The sequence below is a fragment of the Gavialis gangeticus genome, unplaced genomic scaffold, assembly GCF_001723915.1.
Source record: "Gavialis gangeticus isolate Ggan-Ray unplaced genomic scaffold, GavGan_comp1, whole genome shotgun sequence".
NCBI lineage: Eukaryota > Metazoa > Chordata > Crocodylia > Gavialidae > Gavialis > Gavialis gangeticus.
This window is the reverse complement of record NW_017728993.1, coordinates 58,698,047-58,716,106: the sequence shown is the minus strand read 5'-3', so window position 1 is coordinate 58,716,106 and position 18,060 is coordinate 58,698,047. Positions and strand designations below refer to the sequence as shown.

Genomic DNA, 18,060 nt, shown 5'->3' with positions numbered 1-18,060 from the left:
AAGGAGATTAGGAAGAGTCAGCATGGATTCACCAAGGGCAAGTCATGCCTGACCAACCTGATTGCCTTCTATGGTGAGATGACTAGCTCTGTGGATATGGGGAGACCAGTGGTATACCTTGACTTTAGCAAAGCTTTTGATAGTCTCCCACAACATTCTTGCAGGCAAATGAATGAACTACAGGTTGGAGGAATGGACTGTAAAGTAGATAAAAAAAACTGGATGGATCATTGGGTTCAGAGGGTTATAGTAATCAATGGCTTGATGTCTAGTTGGCAGCTGGTATCAAGTGGAGTGCCCCAGGGGTCAGTTCTGTTCAATATTTTCAGCAATGACCTGGAAGATGCCACATAGTGCACTCTCAGAAAGTTTGCAGATGACACCAAGCTGGGGGAATATTAGATATGCTGGAGGGTAGGGCTAAGATTCAGAGAGACCTGGACAAATTGGAGGATCAGGTCAAAAGGAATTTCATGAGATTCAGCAAGGACAAGTGCAAAGTCCTGCACTTAAGATGGAACAATCCCATGTACCAGTACAGGCTAGGGGTTGACTGGCTGGGCAGCAGCTCTGCAGAAAAGGATCTGGGGGTTACAGTGGACAATACACTGAATATGAGCCAACAGCATGGCCTTGTTGCCAAGAAAGCTAATGGCATACTGGGCTACATTGGTAGGAGTGCTGCCAGCAGATCAAGGGAATTGATTACTTCCCTCTATTCAGCACTGGTGAGGCCACATTTGGAGTACTGTGTTCAGTTTTGCCCTTTGCCCCCAACTACAGGAAGGAAGTGGACAAATTGGAAAGAGTCCAATGGAGGGCAGTGAAAATGGTTCAGGGGCTGGGGGCACATGACTTCTGAGGAGAGGCTGAGGGAACTGGGCTTATTTAGCGTAGAAAAGAAGACTGAGAAGAGATTTAATAGCAACCTCCAACTACCTGAGCGTGGTTCCAAAGAGCCTGGAGTTGGACTGTTCTTAGTGGTGACAGATGACAGAACAAGGAGCAATGGACTCAAGTTGCAGCAAGGGCAGTTTAGGTTAAATATCAGGATGACCTCTCTCACAAGGAGGGTAGTAAAACACTGGAATGGATTACCGAGAGAGGTGGTGGAATTCTCCATCCTTGGAGGTTTTTAAGACCTGGCTAGACAAATCATCCTACCCAAGGCTTTAGCTGAGGATGGTCCTGCTCTGAGCAGTGGGTTGAACTAAATGACCTTCTGATATCCCATCAACCCTAATTTTCTATGATTCTATGATCTTCAGCATGTGTGAAATGAAGCCAAGAGGATGTCATTTTGCTGGCTACTCTGGTTCCCAACTGTCACTGGTAACAGCGATGGTGGCAGAGCAGAGCAGTGCTCTGGGCATCTGAAAGACAGGCTTAACCACAGCTGGAGGGGACTCCCACACCCCTTGGTCAAGGGAGGCGGAAGAGGGACATAGCAGTATTAAGGCATTTGTTATGTGTAGGTTAGTGGTAAACTTTTGTCTCTGTAATCTGTTTTTTTTCTCATAAGCACAAACAGTGACCTCTGCCCTTTGGCTCCTGCTGTTTAATTCAAGGTCATTCACTAATATGATTGCAGCCCTACATGCTCTAATCATGGCTGAGGTACGTGATCATGCATCTATTAACAGTACCTTGCTGGCTGGCTCAGCTTTGTCTTAATGCTTTTTTGAGCTGGCTAGCTGCCAGAGAGAGGTGTTCTCATGACCAATAAAACAACCTGCAAAAGCTTAAGACATTTGAAAACAGATTCACTGAGACCTGCAGTTGAAACCAGGGAAGCATAGGAAGACCATCCTTTTTTAATGCGAATCTCCTCACTGGTTCTGGCTGGTGATACGTTTTCCCCTCTCAATGAGTCAAAGGCTTGTGAAGCCTGCCATCCCTTCCCAAACCAATGAGGCTGAAGACTAAATTATCTCGTCTTCCTTAAGTGTCTGTAAGTGAAACTAAATTGACCTAAGTAATGGGCAATGAAGCCTCTTCTGCTTGCCCCTTATTTTCCTTCTGGACACATTTTCTCCGACAGTTAAGCTGTCCAACTCTTCAGCCAAACAGGAAAAAGAAAAAGGCAAGTGTTCAGTGAGTCTTCAGTTTGTTTTAATACTGTGGAAAGATGAAAAAATCTTTTACATAATTGTAACATGATTCCAACAGCAGAAGTAGAAAATGCTTGTTGATACATTTCAGATTAACCCATTTGCTTAGATAGCCACTGCAGCTCACTTTCCCTTTCAAATGAAGTGTTTTTCACAGGCTCCGTAATATTGCCCATTGTCTTTCATCTCCAAAAGCTACTACCAAGCTGTGGCTTATTGCATTTTGTTTCATGGGAACAGTTGCCATGGATCACCATGCTGTTTTCCACAGGAATGGACCTGCTGTCAATCCCCAGTTGATAATTCAGGGAGGGCAGGCAGGACTGAGAGCTGGCATAGAACAGCTGTTACAGCACCACAGCACGTTGGTTACAAGTGCTAGAAGAACATGTGCACCACTGCACAGTGTAACACATCACCCACAGAGTCAGCAGTAAGCTGTCCAGAACTAGTTTTGCCTTCCATTGCACAGCTGTCCCCGTGTATCTGGACCTAGCCATTCCTTAATGGTTCCTGCTTCTTAAGACTGTAGAAGGGAAAATGCTTTTTATCCACCTGAATTTGTTACCTATTTAAAGGACTGTAACAATGTCAGTTCCATGTTAATCCCTGGAGTAGTTTACAACTTCACTTTGGAATACAACTGACTTCTTGCATACCTACCAGCTTGTGTTCCATGTCCCGTGGATGGCTACTGAGCACTGGCATCATGCTGGAAACCCATTGCTAGCAAGTCAGCACGGCACCTAGACAGAGATCCTCCTTACCCCACAGCAAGAATTCCACAGCAATGTTTCACTCCTGCCTGGGCCACTCCCCAGGCAGCAAGCAGATCATTCACTCCTCTGACAGCAGGCCAAAACTCATCTGCACCATTAAAGAACCATGGAACCTCATTCACTTTCCATTTAACATGGAGCTGAGAAGCATGCTCAGTGCCCACACCTCAGCCCCTTCCAGGCCTGTGGAGAGAACTTTAGGAACAGGGTAAAGCAAATGTCAGCCAACCAGCATGAGCCTGTTCCATTAGAACTGGGTGGCCAGATGCCTTCTCTGTCACCTTGAAAAGAAAATCAAGGCTTGGCAGTCTGTTATTGCAACCTTGTTCCCTTACCAAGGACACTGAATGCAACATTAGAGGAAACTGACTTCTGTGTTTTTCAAATTCAGAGACTTCTACAAAACCCCGAGATACATCTGGCCAAGTGAGGGCTCTGCACACTGCCCTTCTGAGCTGTCAGCATGGAGAGGAGCCAGGGCACCCAAACGGAACAAGCAGCTGCTGCTCTGTGGCAGCATTAGCAGAAAACGTCCCTGCTACATTTGAACAATGGAGCAGTGTTTTGAGGGGGAGGACAGCTGTGTCAAAATACATGGCAACAGAGGGGGCAGCTGCCTGTTGTGCATTGCACTGCAACAGCTGTAGCTGAGGCAGGGAGGGGAAGTTAGGCAACGAGGTTTTCTAGGTCTTTGCCATTCTAGCCTGTTGTACGGACAGTGCCTTGATACTGTTTGGGGTAAGGACTTCTTTCTCTGAAAATAAATTTGCAAGCTTTTCCATGGTGTAGAACAAGCTGAGCAGTTGTCCCCATGGCTTTGTGACTCCTCTACCAAAAATGCAGTTTGAAACCATGCACACATGACTGTGTTAACCAGCTCTATCTGTCATATGCATTAGGATTTAGCTGGTTCCTCAGCTATCACTGGGATAAGGAGTTTGTTGGAAGGCAAAGAGAAAACTGATTGTAATCTCTTATTAGAACACTGGATGATGGCAAACTTCAGTACTCTCAATATTATGAGGTTATTTAATGATGAGTCTGGCATTAGGACTCTGCAACCACCACTGTATTTAAATGCACTAGCCTTGACAGCTGTGGTCTTATTGTAGAAGTCTCTCTTAGCTTAACTCGCACAAAGATTTAGGAGCTGGATCTGTCTTCCATATTCCTAAATTTGGTACAAGAACTAGCTGTGTTGTGGGAGAATCATAGAAAATTAGGGTTGGAAGGGATCTCAGGAGGTCTAGTACAACTGCCTGCTCAAAACGGGACCATCCCCAACTAGATCATTTCTCCCAGGGCTTTGTTGGGCTGGACCTTATAAGCTTCCAAGGATGGAGATTCCACCACCTCTCTAGGTAACCCGTCCCAGTGCTTCACCACCCTCCTAGTGAGAGCTTTTCCTATCCAACCTAAACCTCCCTTGCTGCAGCTTGAGGCCATTGCTCATTATTCTGTCCTCTGTCACCCCTGAGAACAGTATAGCTTCAGCAGAAGTCTGCTTCAAACTGACAAATAGCTAGACTTCTTTCTAGGATTGAGGTTTATCTCCCTCACAACTCGCCTGATGTTTCTTGTATTGCACCTCTGGAATACAGAGCCTCTCCCCTCTTCAAGCTGTTTTGTTTTTATATTTAAAAAAAAAAAAAAAAAAAATCAAGCCTAGACTTCCTTGCTCTTTCTTGAAGCTGATGAAACATGCTCAAAAACAGAACTGCTGCTGCAGGCAAGTTAAGATCTGTTCCTCCTCCCATCCTAAAAGCTAAAGCAAGGTTTAACCTTGTGGGAGGTGCTTTCAATATCAACAAGGGAAGATCTACTTCTCAAAGGATAAGAAGAGCTCTTTTCATGCTGTGTGGTGCTCTGCTATCCAGGAGCAAGAAGCCACACTACATTTGTCTCCCTTCCAAATAGTAAACGGGTCCATAGTAAACCAGTGCCTAGAGGAAGCAATTCCCAAACAAGCATGTCCTGCCAAGCTTTTATCAATGGAGCTGTATACTGCCCTCTTTTAAAGTTTAGATGCTAACAGAAGGTTCTAATACAGCTGAATACTCAAACAGAATGATGGTTCTCTGAGCACTGGGGGTGCTTTTATGAAGTTATCTTTCTCCGGAATGACAAGCCAGAAGCTTCTTTGGGATGAGACTACAAAAAGCCAAGCTACAGTCATGAAAGCAAAGGTGGTGGAAGTGATGCAAAGTCTCAGAAAACTTCAGCAACACTCAAACTTCTAGGCCCATTTCAAATCCTGTGACAGGCACCACCCAAACACAGATACAGTATGGGTTGCATCCAGCACTGAAGGCATGAGCTTGCATTTAATGGTATGTTCAAGTGGGCAGCTAGTACTACCTTTCAAAGGACTATCTGAGGGAAAAGGGATGAACTGGGGAGGGGGAGGGGGAGGGCAGGGGACATGCTCATCAGGTCATGGGAAGCAAAGTTTGCCTTTGCCTTTGAGAGTAGAACAAATCGGTTTATAAGCAGAGTAAGACACTAAAAACCATTTTTTGACAGCCTGCGACTAACCTGAGGAAAGGAAAGTGGGAGAGAAGCCCATTTTTGTTTACAGCAATGACTGACTGCATCTCACTTCCCAGCACTCAGGACATGCTACAGTGATACTTGGCAGATATGGATGGCCATGAGCCTTCAATTCATGTACCCCAGCTGAAGCCAGAGAACTAATGCAACTCCAACAGGCTCTCTGCTCTACCTGCAGAGGATAACATAAAACAAATGTCATTGTCCCAGACTGAAAGCTAGGACAAACAGAAGGTTGGGGACTACTACAGTGCAGTGCCTCTTCCAATGTAAATGCTGTTAGAACAGACTCATGGGAGTTCAGTAGGTCTTTGGAACTGAGAAAGAATGACAACTTCTACAGTGTGAAAACAGCACACCACCAGCCACTTGACTGCAAGTTAAGTGAGACTCTTTGGTGACCAACAGAGGAGTTGAAAAGCTCCTGCAGCCCCCAACTTGTTCTTCTATGGCATCAAGCAGTCTAACTGCCCACCATTTCTAGTACAGCTCAGCAGGAGGCTCAATGACTTCAAACTGTCCAGAACTGACAAACCAAGATTAAGTCCCCACATCATTCATTTGAACCCAAGTGTCCTGGGATCTCAGTGGAATTTTATGAACGCTACTTTTGGAGCAGGTTCATTCAAGCTGGAACTATGTTCTTCAATTTTGAGAAGCAGATTGCTAGGCCTGAATAATCACCTAAAATTTATTTTTTATCCTCATTTTGTATTTCTAGCAAGGTTAAAAAAAGAAGCTCCAAAGCTTAGCCATTTAAGTATTTCCTCTTGCATTATTCATTACAACACCACAATCCATTACTAGATATTAAATGAAGGAGCAACACAATAAAACATTTACCAGGAGAAAAGGATGGGAGACACTCAATGTAGTAACAAGCAGCAATAAAGATATGCTCCAGCACACAAGTTTTTATTGGCTTGGCTTCTGGTTATTTGTTGCTTAATTTCCTTCAGTCTAAAAGCAGTTTTTCAAGACTCATTAAAAACCATTCTTGGAGAACATGGAAAAGGACACCTTTAAAACACTGTGAGGAACTGAGGTGTGCAACTCCTAGTTAAGACCTATTTCCACATTCTCATACAACCACCTTGTACCAAACCAGCCTTGAAAATACAGCATCACGCAGTGAAACAGATGCCGAGTCTTCCTCTCCCTACTGAATTCAAACGGCTCCTCTGGTTCTTAGTCTAGAAATAAGGTTTATGACTTCAGTGTCTAAAGTTAAGTCAAGTCAATTCACAGGACAGTTCCAAATATAATACAAAAATAACAGGTTAATATATTTTCACAGCAGCAGTGAGCGCTTGAACCAAGATCTCTTTTGTCACAGCAACACTGAAATGTAGTGTGTTGAAGGATACAGTTGCCAGGTCTACAGATTTAGTCCCAACTATGATTAATAGGAGTTCCATAGTAAGCTTCCTGGCTGTCCATGACTGAGTATTTGCCCTTTTGAGAGGTATTAAACACAAGCATGATTATATAACTGAGTCTGATCTAACTTCCAAGAGGTACAGTAAAATATTATAATGCAATGTAATTTAATCATGAAAAACTAACCCAAGGGAAGCCAGTAAAAGGGTGATCTTGAAAGTGACAAAGAACCACGTAGCAAAGAACCTTAAAATAGAGGCAGGGGTAAATAACTTCCCCATTAAGCCTATACATTTTTACCCTTACGTGTAGCAGACTGTAATCATCAAGTTAAGGTACAGTTAGGCACTGCTACTTCCTAGTTTGACCATTCTGAAGTCAACAGTCCAGCCCTACTTTCCATGCTCTTTATAATTTAAGTGGTTTGTGTACTAACTCAGTTTCCTTTAAATAGGTGAGCTACTATGAGGCACAATACTGCAGTGAAGAATGTTTAGCTTGTTAAACATAAAAACAGATTTTAATCTGGGGGGCTCCTTGAAACTGAAATTTGAGTTTCAAGATTCTAGGGGAAAAGTCACTGTTTTTTTGGAAGCACTATGAAGTTGTTGCCAGTCTATTGTGTATAGGCACTAATGCACACACCCAGTTTAAAAATAAAAAAGAACCAAACAAACAATAGTGTTAATCATTTCTAGAGATATTTAGGTCTGAGAAGGGGTAGAAGGAACTTAATCCCCACTCCCCACCCCCTATTTTTCTTTCATCAGTTTTACAGCCCAAAAGTGCTATTTGGTTTTCTGTCCAAAAAGGCCAGGTCAAATAATTCTAGATAAAATTCCGGTATTACTATACACCACCCGTATTTTTAAATAAGTGACTCACTGAGTGTAAAGTGAGAAAATTATATGAAACAGGACTAAACTGGTAAGCAATTCAAAGCTAACAAAGGACTGGGAATATTGAACAAAAGTCTGACTTGACTTTTGAGTTTCTTGGCGTTTGGTTTATGTCAACAACTCTCAAAATATACTGAGTCAATAAATGTTTTAAGACATTCTATTTACGTAGGTGTTAACATACATTCAGGCCATAATCTACTCCAATACATGTACACAATTGACGTAGGGGGAGTGACACACATTTAAGGAGAGAATATGGCCCTAATAATTTTTAAAATCTTTAAAGTTTATTTCTCAAACACCATGAGTTAAAAAAAAAAAAAAGAAAAAAAAAGAAAAAGAGAATCTCTTGCAGAAAGGAAAGCAGCTGTTAAAGGAAGCAGTTACTCAGGTATACAAAGGCAAAAACAGCATCAGGCAAAGAGTTTTTCAAGGCTTGTATAACCAAGAAAACTTAAAAGAAGAAAAGGGAAAAAAAGCTTTTAAAAAAGTTCAGCTGCAGACTAGAGTGTATTTACCAACTTTTAACTTGCAGTGCATGAAAACAGAAAATTAAAGCTCTGGAGTTTAACCGCAGCTGCCTCAGGTACAGCAATACAATGTTTGTAGAGTTCACATACATGTCATGTATAAGACTGCTGAGATGTCTTGCAAACTTATGTTTTGCTCAAGATTCATCCTAGCATATTAGAGTTCAATGGATTTCACTGTGTGAAGTCACATTTATCTTACTGATAGAAGACCACTCTAATGTACAGGGCCAGTAACCCTTGCCTGCACTGGTCCCCCACTTGCTAATTATCGACTTGATTTGCACTGGATTTCATTTCAGCAATGATAAGACACTGCTCCCCTTACAGTAACTACTTAATGCTCAAAAGCCTGCTGCTCCCAATACAGTATTTTCAGAAGCAAAGTATATATGAACCACTGGGAAGGCAGTCTACCTCTGCACATCTTTTTATGGCCCTGTGTCAGTGTGAAGATAGAATAAGAATGAATGCATTTACTGACACTGGTACTCCTGGGCCTGCTTTCCTTCTTACCAACCAACTGCTTAGCTTGGAAGTGCTTCACAGTTAGCTGGTGATGGGTTCCATAAACAACTTCTTAAGGAACCATTGTTCTATTTCTGAACCTGACAAGAATGGCATTTGATAAGGGGATGGAGGAGCATGTGGTAGTTTAGGATGGCTTCCAAACTTCACACCTGCAACAGAGAAAAATACTAAGCAGTAAACTCCTTCCAAACCGCCTTATTCTAAAGTCCAAAGCTAGTCCCCTGCATCCAGGATAGGGATCCTATTATCCAAAGAGCAGTATCTCTCAGGTGCAGAAGAATTTTAGGCCTCCATCTTCCCCCTCGGGCAAGTCAAGATGGCTTAAAATGAGACAATGAAGGGGCTTGCAAGAGTCAGGCCACAGGTGTTAGTCCACAAAACACAACAGTAGCATCCGGATGCAAGTTCTCATGACAGGAATCTCTGTGGGTGGACGGAAACAGAAACTGAGTCTCATTTCCCCATTTTTTTAAGAGGGGAAAAAGTGTTCAAGAGAGGTCAGTCCATCACAGCACAAAAAACAGGATAAGCACCACCAGTAAGATAACAAAGAGAACGATAATAGCACACCACTGCCGTCGATCTGGAAGAAGAAAAGAGGAAATGCATTAGTTTTCTCCTTTTATGAGGTAGCAGAAAAAAGGTTGTTTTCCACTGCATTGCTAGGATCCCAATTCAAGCTAGAAGAAAGCCATAAGAGTAAAAAAGGACCTGAGGTCTGATGAAAGATTTCTAAAATGCATTAGCTGTAACTCAGCTACACACTCCTTGGGAGAAACCCAAGAACTGGATTTTCTCCTCAGAAATGTTGGTATGACCCCTAATGAAGGCATCACCAACATATTACACAAGACAGCTGTCAGAAATCTCCTACCTGCTAAGCACTTTGTGTCAGCTATGCTGTGCCCTGTACTGCTTTAGGAAGCTTTTACAAGACGTCCTACTGCCAAAGCAAGGGAGTAACAAACTTTTAGAGATGTGTTAGCCAGCAAGAAAGTAAAACCTATACTGCTTCTGTAAGATCTCGAGAGCCTCTCAATCCTGTTTAAGGAAGAAAAGAGACCATTCCCCTAACTATCAGCAATACTCATTTCTAACTTTACTCTTCGTCAGAGAGTTTAGGCAAGATATGGGAAACCCCGAATGATCACTATGTATGAAGATTAAACGAGAGCTATGACTTTCCCAGTTATTAGAGGAAAATGGAACAGAGTCTTGGGGTAGATCCATACTAGTCACAAAAGTGACCAGTGTAGGGATGCCCAAGCTAGTTTAGGTACTGGAAGCAGTCCTGCCATAGCAGCTTAATGCTAAATTGGATATTTTATTTCATTTCTCAGCCCACGTAGGTTAACCCACATTGAGCTTAATGTCACCACAGCTATCAGTTCCTGAGCTACCAATTTTAAAACAAATGCAGCCACTAAAGTCACTACTGTGTATAGAAGCCCTTAAATAAACAGAATATGTAGGTACAGGAGGAGACGTGGGTGGCTTGAAGCCCACCTTAGAATACAAGGCAATGGTTTTATTATGTGGTGTGTTTTTAAAAGGCTGAAGAGAAAACTTTTACTGTTGGTGGGTCCACCCTTACCAGTTCTGCAATGACTAAGATCCTATTATTGGTACAATTCCACCAGTACTTACAGTGCTGGAAGCTGTAGGGTGAAAAGGGTCATTTTTAGCTGCTCATCTAATCCTGCTTACACTGTGTTCTATAGTTTTCACTGTTGTTTCAGAAAGCAAAGCTACACTCCTGGAGAAAGATCTCAAACTTGCTAGAACTAGACCCCTTGTGATCCAGTGGAAAGCTGTATCACACACAAGCCATCTTTTCTGAATTTGCCTCAAATCTTTCATAGTAATTGAAAAAAAATTACAATGCTCTTTGCAGGGACAAGTGAGGCCAGTTCCATGTTTGCCAAGTGTCCATACTGCTAAAGTCCTATGTCATTTGCCAGCTGCGTATAGTGGTCACCAACAGGACCAAATGGTGAATTAATCTAACCATTTGGTTTTGGATGCGATTTGTAGAGGGCCTTTTCACCCTGTGAATCTGCGCTGCTTAATGCCATCAACAGACAGTGACCTGTAAAATACCATAATACCTGTTTGAAAGATCAGGAAGTACTGATCTTTTGCTAGAGTCTTCCCCAAAGCAGCATCTCATTAAATAAGTTGGCATCTGAATCTGGCATGCCAGTAGTACTTTTCTCCTTTTTGACCCAGGTAATATACCCACTACTTTTAAAGATATACCAAAGCAACCCAAGAAAGGCAAGATAATACATATTGGAAGGCAATTAAAGAACACAGCTTATTAATGGGAACAACTGATGACTGAGACTTCCTGAAAGTCATAAGACAGCCCATATAACCATACTTCCTGTTGTTGCCACTCTTGGCATCCTGTCAGGTCTGAGACCTACCAAGTTCAATGGAGAGCCTTATAATAGCTTTTCACATGAGCTACACCTCTTCACCAGACAGCACCCTCTTTCATCACTTAGTTGATGGGAAGAGCTGATTTATCAGGGTATTCTAGTGCTAAGTGTAAAACTATGAGTTGAACTAAGCTGCTGCTTTATGTTATTTTATTCTGCTAATTGTGGCAAAGGCAAGAGACATGCCTGATATTGACTTGGTTTTTTTTTTCCAGCTGCTCCTGTTTTTTAAAGCCATTCAATTCATATCATTCAGGGTGAGAATCTCACCAGCTGAGTGAATGCCTGAAGCATCCAAGGCTAAGGCAAATGTTAAGTTTGAGTTCATAAATGTTGAAGGTTTGGATAAGGGCCATGCTTGATTTTTCGTTTTGTCCACACTGGAAGCTCAAAACGAAGCCACAGACAGGGAACATGTTTTGGCCAGCTTTACTGTGGGTTTAGAACAAGTCACTTGTTTACACTGAATTGCAACTGTTTAATACAAATTACATAACTTTAGCTATATCCTTAGCAAACGTATTAAAACTGTAGGGTGGGATAATGGAAGAGAAGCTTGCTGTAGTCTTCATAAGGCAGATTTTTTTATCATGCAGACAGTCCCAAACACTACGTAACATACTAAAGAGACACAGTCCTAGCATGAACTACATCTTGCCAGGTTTTAGGCTCAAATCATATAACACTGCTTTCCTTTAACTATTTACCCAGTCTGAGACCTGCTTCTTCCATGTTCTGCATCAAACATGCAATAGAATGCTAACCATTGGTCCAAGTGAGAAAGCAAACACATTTCAGACCCAAGATCAATTTAACTTGAATTTCCTGTTTAAAAAAAAAGCCACAAAAACAAAGCTTATTTCCAGTACCTACCGCTGGTCATGTGAGAGACTTTGGCAAGCTTCTTCATAACATTATCAAGCCTTGAGTGTGTGCTTTCTAACTCATGAGAGAAGTCATCCAACATCCTGAGGACAGAGGAAAGGTAAGCTATGTCAAGTAGATTAGCTAGTGAGGTGTCTCAAACAGTTCTCAGCATGCTTACAAAACTGCTAAATGCCTACATAAACAGAACCCAAGCACCTTGGCAAAATAAAGCCTGTTCTATGGTTTCTTGATAGTATCAAAGCAAAAAACTGCTCAATCAGCAGTTTTATTTTGATGGTAAATGAGGACTCGTGTTACAGTGACTTCCCTTGTGTGTGTAGTCAATATACAAGCAGGTCATATGATCTCTAAGTTGTGCAGCAGGTTTTAACTCACATTAAGAAAGAAGTTTATAATTCAAAATTAGAAGAACATGTTTAGACTTAAATGATATTTGAACCTCAGTCAGTTTTACTATTAAAAAACTGTGGCACCGAAGCTAAAAGCTTCATGTCAGTAACATATCAGGAGAAAATGTGATTTGGAATGGTTTTTAAGAGGGTTTTTAATTTCACAAATTACTAATCCACTTCTTCCATGTAGCAACACTAACAGATTGTAAAACCTTTTATCACTGACAAAAATTCAGTCAGACAAAAAAGCACACCTTGAAAGGCAGATATTTTAAAGCTTCCTTGACAAGTTTAAAAGAGGACTTCAGGTATCCATGTTGTAGCCATATTGGTCTAGAGGCAAAAAGGAATCAGAACTTGTGGTACAGGTGATATCTTTTATTAGACCAGCTAGATTTTTGCAAAAAAAAAAAAAAAAATTTAATTGCAAGTTTTTGGACACAAACACCCTTCTTCAGGCATAGACAAAAACATTGAAAAAGTTCTCCGCGGTAGAAATGAAAGTTCGTATTTCATAGCTCAAAGAGGACTTCAATCCCTTTCACTCCATCTACCCCACACTTTTTGCTGTTTGCAAAATCCTATTGCTTATAAAAATTTCTGACATCCTGCTTGCCATTTTGTCAGCTACTTCTTTTTTTTAATGGAACACAAGCCAACAAAGCTCTTCCTCATTTGCACACTTTTCCTTATTGATGATATAACTAAAAGTTATGAAAACACTGTGTATTTGTGTTCCGTGCAACAACACAAACACAGCGAGAGATTCCACATGAAAATCATACTGGAGTTCTCTGAATGCATTAAAGAAACCACCACACTTCATAATCCAGGACACTCCCTCCCTTCCAATATTCCCAAGATGGGAAGCTTTTAAACATAAGCCACAGTTTTGAAAAAGTCTCACTGCAATTGGAAGACTGTGCAACATAACAAGACATTTTGTTTTACTATATCATTGCAAAGAACACAGACTAGGGAAGAAGACGTCTAAATGTATATGTAAATATATCGATGAAAATTACTGCAGTAAGCTACCCTTGAACTGTTTGTGTGGGTGAGACTTGTTTTTAGCCCCGACTATGAATAAGAGTTGTGTTGCTGTTTGGACTCTCTGTTCCAAAACCACATTCACCAGTGATGCATAGTTTTTCCTCTCTACTGGTCAGTGACATAATTACAGATTAATGTTACCACAGGCATGTTGACCTGCAAAGAAGTAATCAAAGGTGTTGTTTAATTATGTTTGACAGTGTCCCTCTTCAGTTGTGTACTACTGCCTGAGAGTACACAGTATGACTTAAAGGGGTTAAAAACAGAGCAGAGAAAGTAAAACTGACAGATAACGATCAGCCTCAAGGTAATTAAGCTAACAATTGCTGGATGCCTCTGGACTAGTACTCCCCCCGAGACTAAGTCTGAAATCAAAGGAGGCCTAAAATTTCAAAGACTGTCTAAAAAGGGTAGGGGATTTGGGTGAAGAAGGAGAAGGTGCCCAGGGTGTTCAGGGAATGGCTGAGTTTCTGCAAGAGTAGAAGAAGGAGCATGTCATCATTCCCAATTCAAATGATGAATGAGCCAGGCTTACCTAAGCTATGGACAGAGGTGTTAGGCTTAGCTAACGGAACATGCGGGATTTCTCTCTCATATCCTGGTATTGCATACTGTGTAACTTTTGGGTGAAAATATGTATAAAGGATTCAATGTTTTATTTGTTTGCAGCTCCTAAAAGAATCCCTTGAAGGGTTCAATTGTGTTTAGAGGTCACATGTGTCACTCCATGGGGTCTAAGCCAGGTCCTGATCTGAGAGTGAAGTATGGAGTTCTACTTCTGGAGAGGTAAACACCTGACACTTAACCCCCTGCAGATGTGCACTTGGAGAAACCCTGAGAAGGAAGAACAACATAACTAATCTGGTGATTATAACATCATATTTCCAAAAACTCCTTCAGCTTTGTTTCTCAGCACTTACACTGCTTGTTCCTCCAGCTCCCCACCAATGCGCTGAGACATGTTCTTCAGCACCCCAATGCTGCCAGAGACCAGCTCCAACTGCTCATCCTGCTGCTCCACAATCAACTGATGCCAAAGAATGGAAACAAGCAATTAAAAACCTGTGTGTGACCACTTCAGAGCCCAATGCACAGACAGCTGGCAGGAGAGCAGGCATCTTCAAAAAGCAGAGTTTGGAGACAGAATGCCTGAGCTACCAAGAGCAATCCTGACATGGCTCTGCTCTAAAAAATAACTGCAAAAGGTTGACAGGATTTTTTATGGTGTCTTAGGAAGTCCCTATCATGTGTTCTCACTTTACAAAACAAATATAAGAAGTGTTGTAACGAATCAGACAAAAGACCCATCTAGCCTAGCACCCTGTCTCCAATAGTGGTAGCAGATACCATCCATCTTTTTTTCCTCTTAGGCCTACACTCAGGCTGGGCTCAATCAAGGTACGTTCTTTTTATTTTTGTGCACCACTAGCAGGAAAGTTCTGTAGGCTTCAGCAGACCCTCAGTGACACCTGTGCAACTCTATTGCTTTCAGTGAGCATGACTAGAATTCTGCAGAAATGCTGAGGTATACATCATGGAACAGAACCCAGATACCTCTCAGCTATGCTGGCTCTGCAGTGCTAACATAAATAAAAAAAGCCATAAAAGCTTTCATTGTTTAAAACAAACACATCTGACTCTAAATACACCAAAGAAAAAGGTCTATTGCTGAAGAAGATGCTGTATTAATCACTTTCAGTCCATAGCCACACTAAGTTCTGGATTTACCTTAGTTCCCTCCTCCCAAAGCAACTGTTCTTTATTAGGTCACTAGGTAAGGATAGGTATGTAGTTGGGATTACTCAACAACGAGAAAAGCTGGTTTTTCAGGAGAACCTTTAATGCAACATTTGCTACCACTAGAAAGTATTTCTTTTAAGTGCCTATGCTTGGATAGAATGCTGTATGTACATGTACACTTGGATGCTGTCCAGGATATTCTCTAAATGAGATTCAAACAGTCCACGTAAACCACCTCACAATGGATCCCAGCAGAGCTGATGATTCAAATTTTCTATTGTATCAAATGCATTGTCAGAAGAGAGAGAGAGGCACATGCAACTCTTACAAACAGCCTGTTTAATCCATTTTGATGAAGACACATGCAACTATTAAACTGGTGTGTACTATACAACATATGGTCAAGCAAGAAAAGCACATCAGAGCTATGATCTCTACTGAATCCTCATCTAATTCAGGGTTCTGTGCTCAAAAGAGCAGCCAGACTTATGAGAGATATTGAGTTGTCTAGATCAAAGCTTTAACACTCACCAGTGGATTTCTGACTGCACGTTTCTATCGCAGAAAAATCACAATAAGCCTAAACCTGCCTGATTTTAGAGGACAATTCAAAATCTCCCTCCCCTTACCCCTTTGCCTCCAACACTTTTTTTAGCGAGCTAAAAACAGACAAAGACAAAAGTAAACAGAGACTAAGGTTAAGCTGGTGCAAGGATATTAGTGACAAGAAATAAGTTTTTATTTTTACTAAAACATACAAAAGAAAAGCCAATGTTGCAAAATAAATAAATAAAAATAAAATCAAATGAATCTAGGGATCTGATGAATTAAAGGTCAGTTAGCTTTTTCAAATGGGAGGGAAAAATCTGGAATTCCCCTCGCAATGTTTTTATGCTTAAGGATTTCAACAATTTTTGTGCTCATGTGCTACAGCTTCCAGATTATACCTTAGCTGCCTTTAGCACAAGGTTAGACACTCTAACCCCAAGTTTTAAAATCCCAATACAAAAAAAAAAGTATCAAGCAGATAAGCACTTAAAGCATGGGTTTATGACAGGTTCCTAGGCAAGCTAGCTTGAAAAGTGGAGCCTCAACTCACAGAGCACTGAAGGTGGCTCCTACCCTAGCTTTTGGCTATTGCTGCTAGCCCTGCCACCTCCTTCACATTCAGTCAGCCAGGGGAATCCACAGACTGCAGGAAGTACTGTACCTGCTGTTGAGCCTGCTGCTCCTCAATGAAGTGCGAGTTTGCTAATTGCTGCTCTCGATCCAAACGGCTATATTTATCTGATCCAGAGCTCCAACTCTGACTTGTACTTTCTCCCAGGAGTGCCTATAAAGACACACAAAGATCATAAACAAGATACTTCATTATTGTATAACAGACTTAAGGATTAGAGCTGCCCTCCTCCTTACCAGACTTCCAAAATTTCAGTTAATTCTGACACGAGTAATAAATCTGCTGAAGATTCAGATGTGCATCTGCTGTATGAAGTGATTTATGCATGCAGACATTTCACTACAGGCAGCTCTAGAGGTCAACTCTGCAACTCCTCCTCTCTCTCCTGTCAGTTGGAGGTTGGTGTAAGTCATGTCCTTACAAGCAAAGAGAACTTGATAACCACCCTTCTAATATTAATTCATTTCTAACTACTTGTTATAAGACAACCACATCTATCCAACTAGATCAACATAGCAAAATGTGGCACTGAGTCAGGAATGCTGCAATGACAGCCCGGGACTTGGAACCCACCACTGCATGGAAGGTTAAACTATGGAACCTCTCCTGCTTCAGATCCCTCCTCTAAGAAACAGGGATACTTCCCTCTTCTCTAAAGGCAATGCAAAATTGACTGATGTGTGTAAGCAGTTTTGAAAAAGACAGGGAGTAATACCTTATAATATTTTCTTAAGCTTTTAAAGATAATCTAAGCAACTGTGCCTGTCCGAACAAGTACTCTCACTGGCTACAATGTCAAGAGAATTGCAGCAAACCAGACACCTTCTCAGTTTTCATATGACACCATTTTAAGACAAATGCTACAATTGCTTCTGCTGGACAGAGGGTTCCATGTTATAACATGGTATGTGGGATGTTTAAATAAGCACTCATGTTAATACTAATATAAGTTATGCATTATATTACTTATATGCATTATATTACTCAAGTAGAGGCTTAACTCTGCTTTAGCATACGTGAAGTCCCTTAACAACTTAGGTGTACTTTCATGTAATGCATAGCTTAATTCAGTAGCCGCTATAATTGATAAATCCTACTACTACTATCACAGGTATCTTGAAAAATCCTTTAGCAGACAGCCTGCTACTAATTCTCACCTGCCTGTTTTTTCTTTCAGCCAATGCTTGCACGGATGAATTTGACATCTGATCCTTCATTTCCTGTTTATTTAAGGAAAAAGTATGTGAATATCAAATTTAAAATAGCCAACATTTTAGCAAGCTAGCAAAATTGTACATAACTGCTTGACAAGTTTTATGGAGAACCAAAGAGCCACTTGCTTACAAACATACACATTCTGAAGAGCCTAGAAGGAACTCTGACAGTACCATTACCATTACAATTCACAGTTGCATTATTGCTAGAAAAGGTGTTAATGAACCCTACAAACACTTGTAATTTGTAATAGCATATATTAGTTATTTACTGCCAGTTGTGCCTCTCCATAATCTCCACTGCCTCAAGTGAAAGTGATGAAAACAATATTATTTCCATAAATGGAATGAAGGAGGGGGGGGGGG

General features: G+C 41.2%; 1 protein-coding gene across 1 annotated transcript in view; it reads right to left on the bottom strand.

The window, feature by feature from the left end:
• Window positions 1-6,312: 6,312 nt before the first annotated feature.
• Window positions 6,313-18,060, bottom strand: part of STX6 (syntaxin 6) — a 16,870-nt gene continuing 5,122 nt past the window's right edge. Inside the window, exons 4-8 of the mRNA XM_019501774.1 lie at window positions 17,638-17,700; window positions 16,511-16,633; window positions 14,481-14,587; window positions 12,101-12,195; window positions 6,313-9,366 (exon numbers count right to left, since the gene is read on the bottom strand). Coding sequence (XP_019357319.1) covers window positions 9,290-9,366; window positions 12,101-12,195; window positions 14,481-14,587; window positions 16,511-16,633; window positions 17,638-17,700 — 465 coding nt within the window. The 3' untranslated portion in view covers window positions 6,313-9,289. The remainder of the gene's footprint in view (window positions 9,367-12,100; window positions 12,196-14,480; window positions 14,588-16,510; window positions 16,634-17,637; window positions 17,701-18,060) is intronic.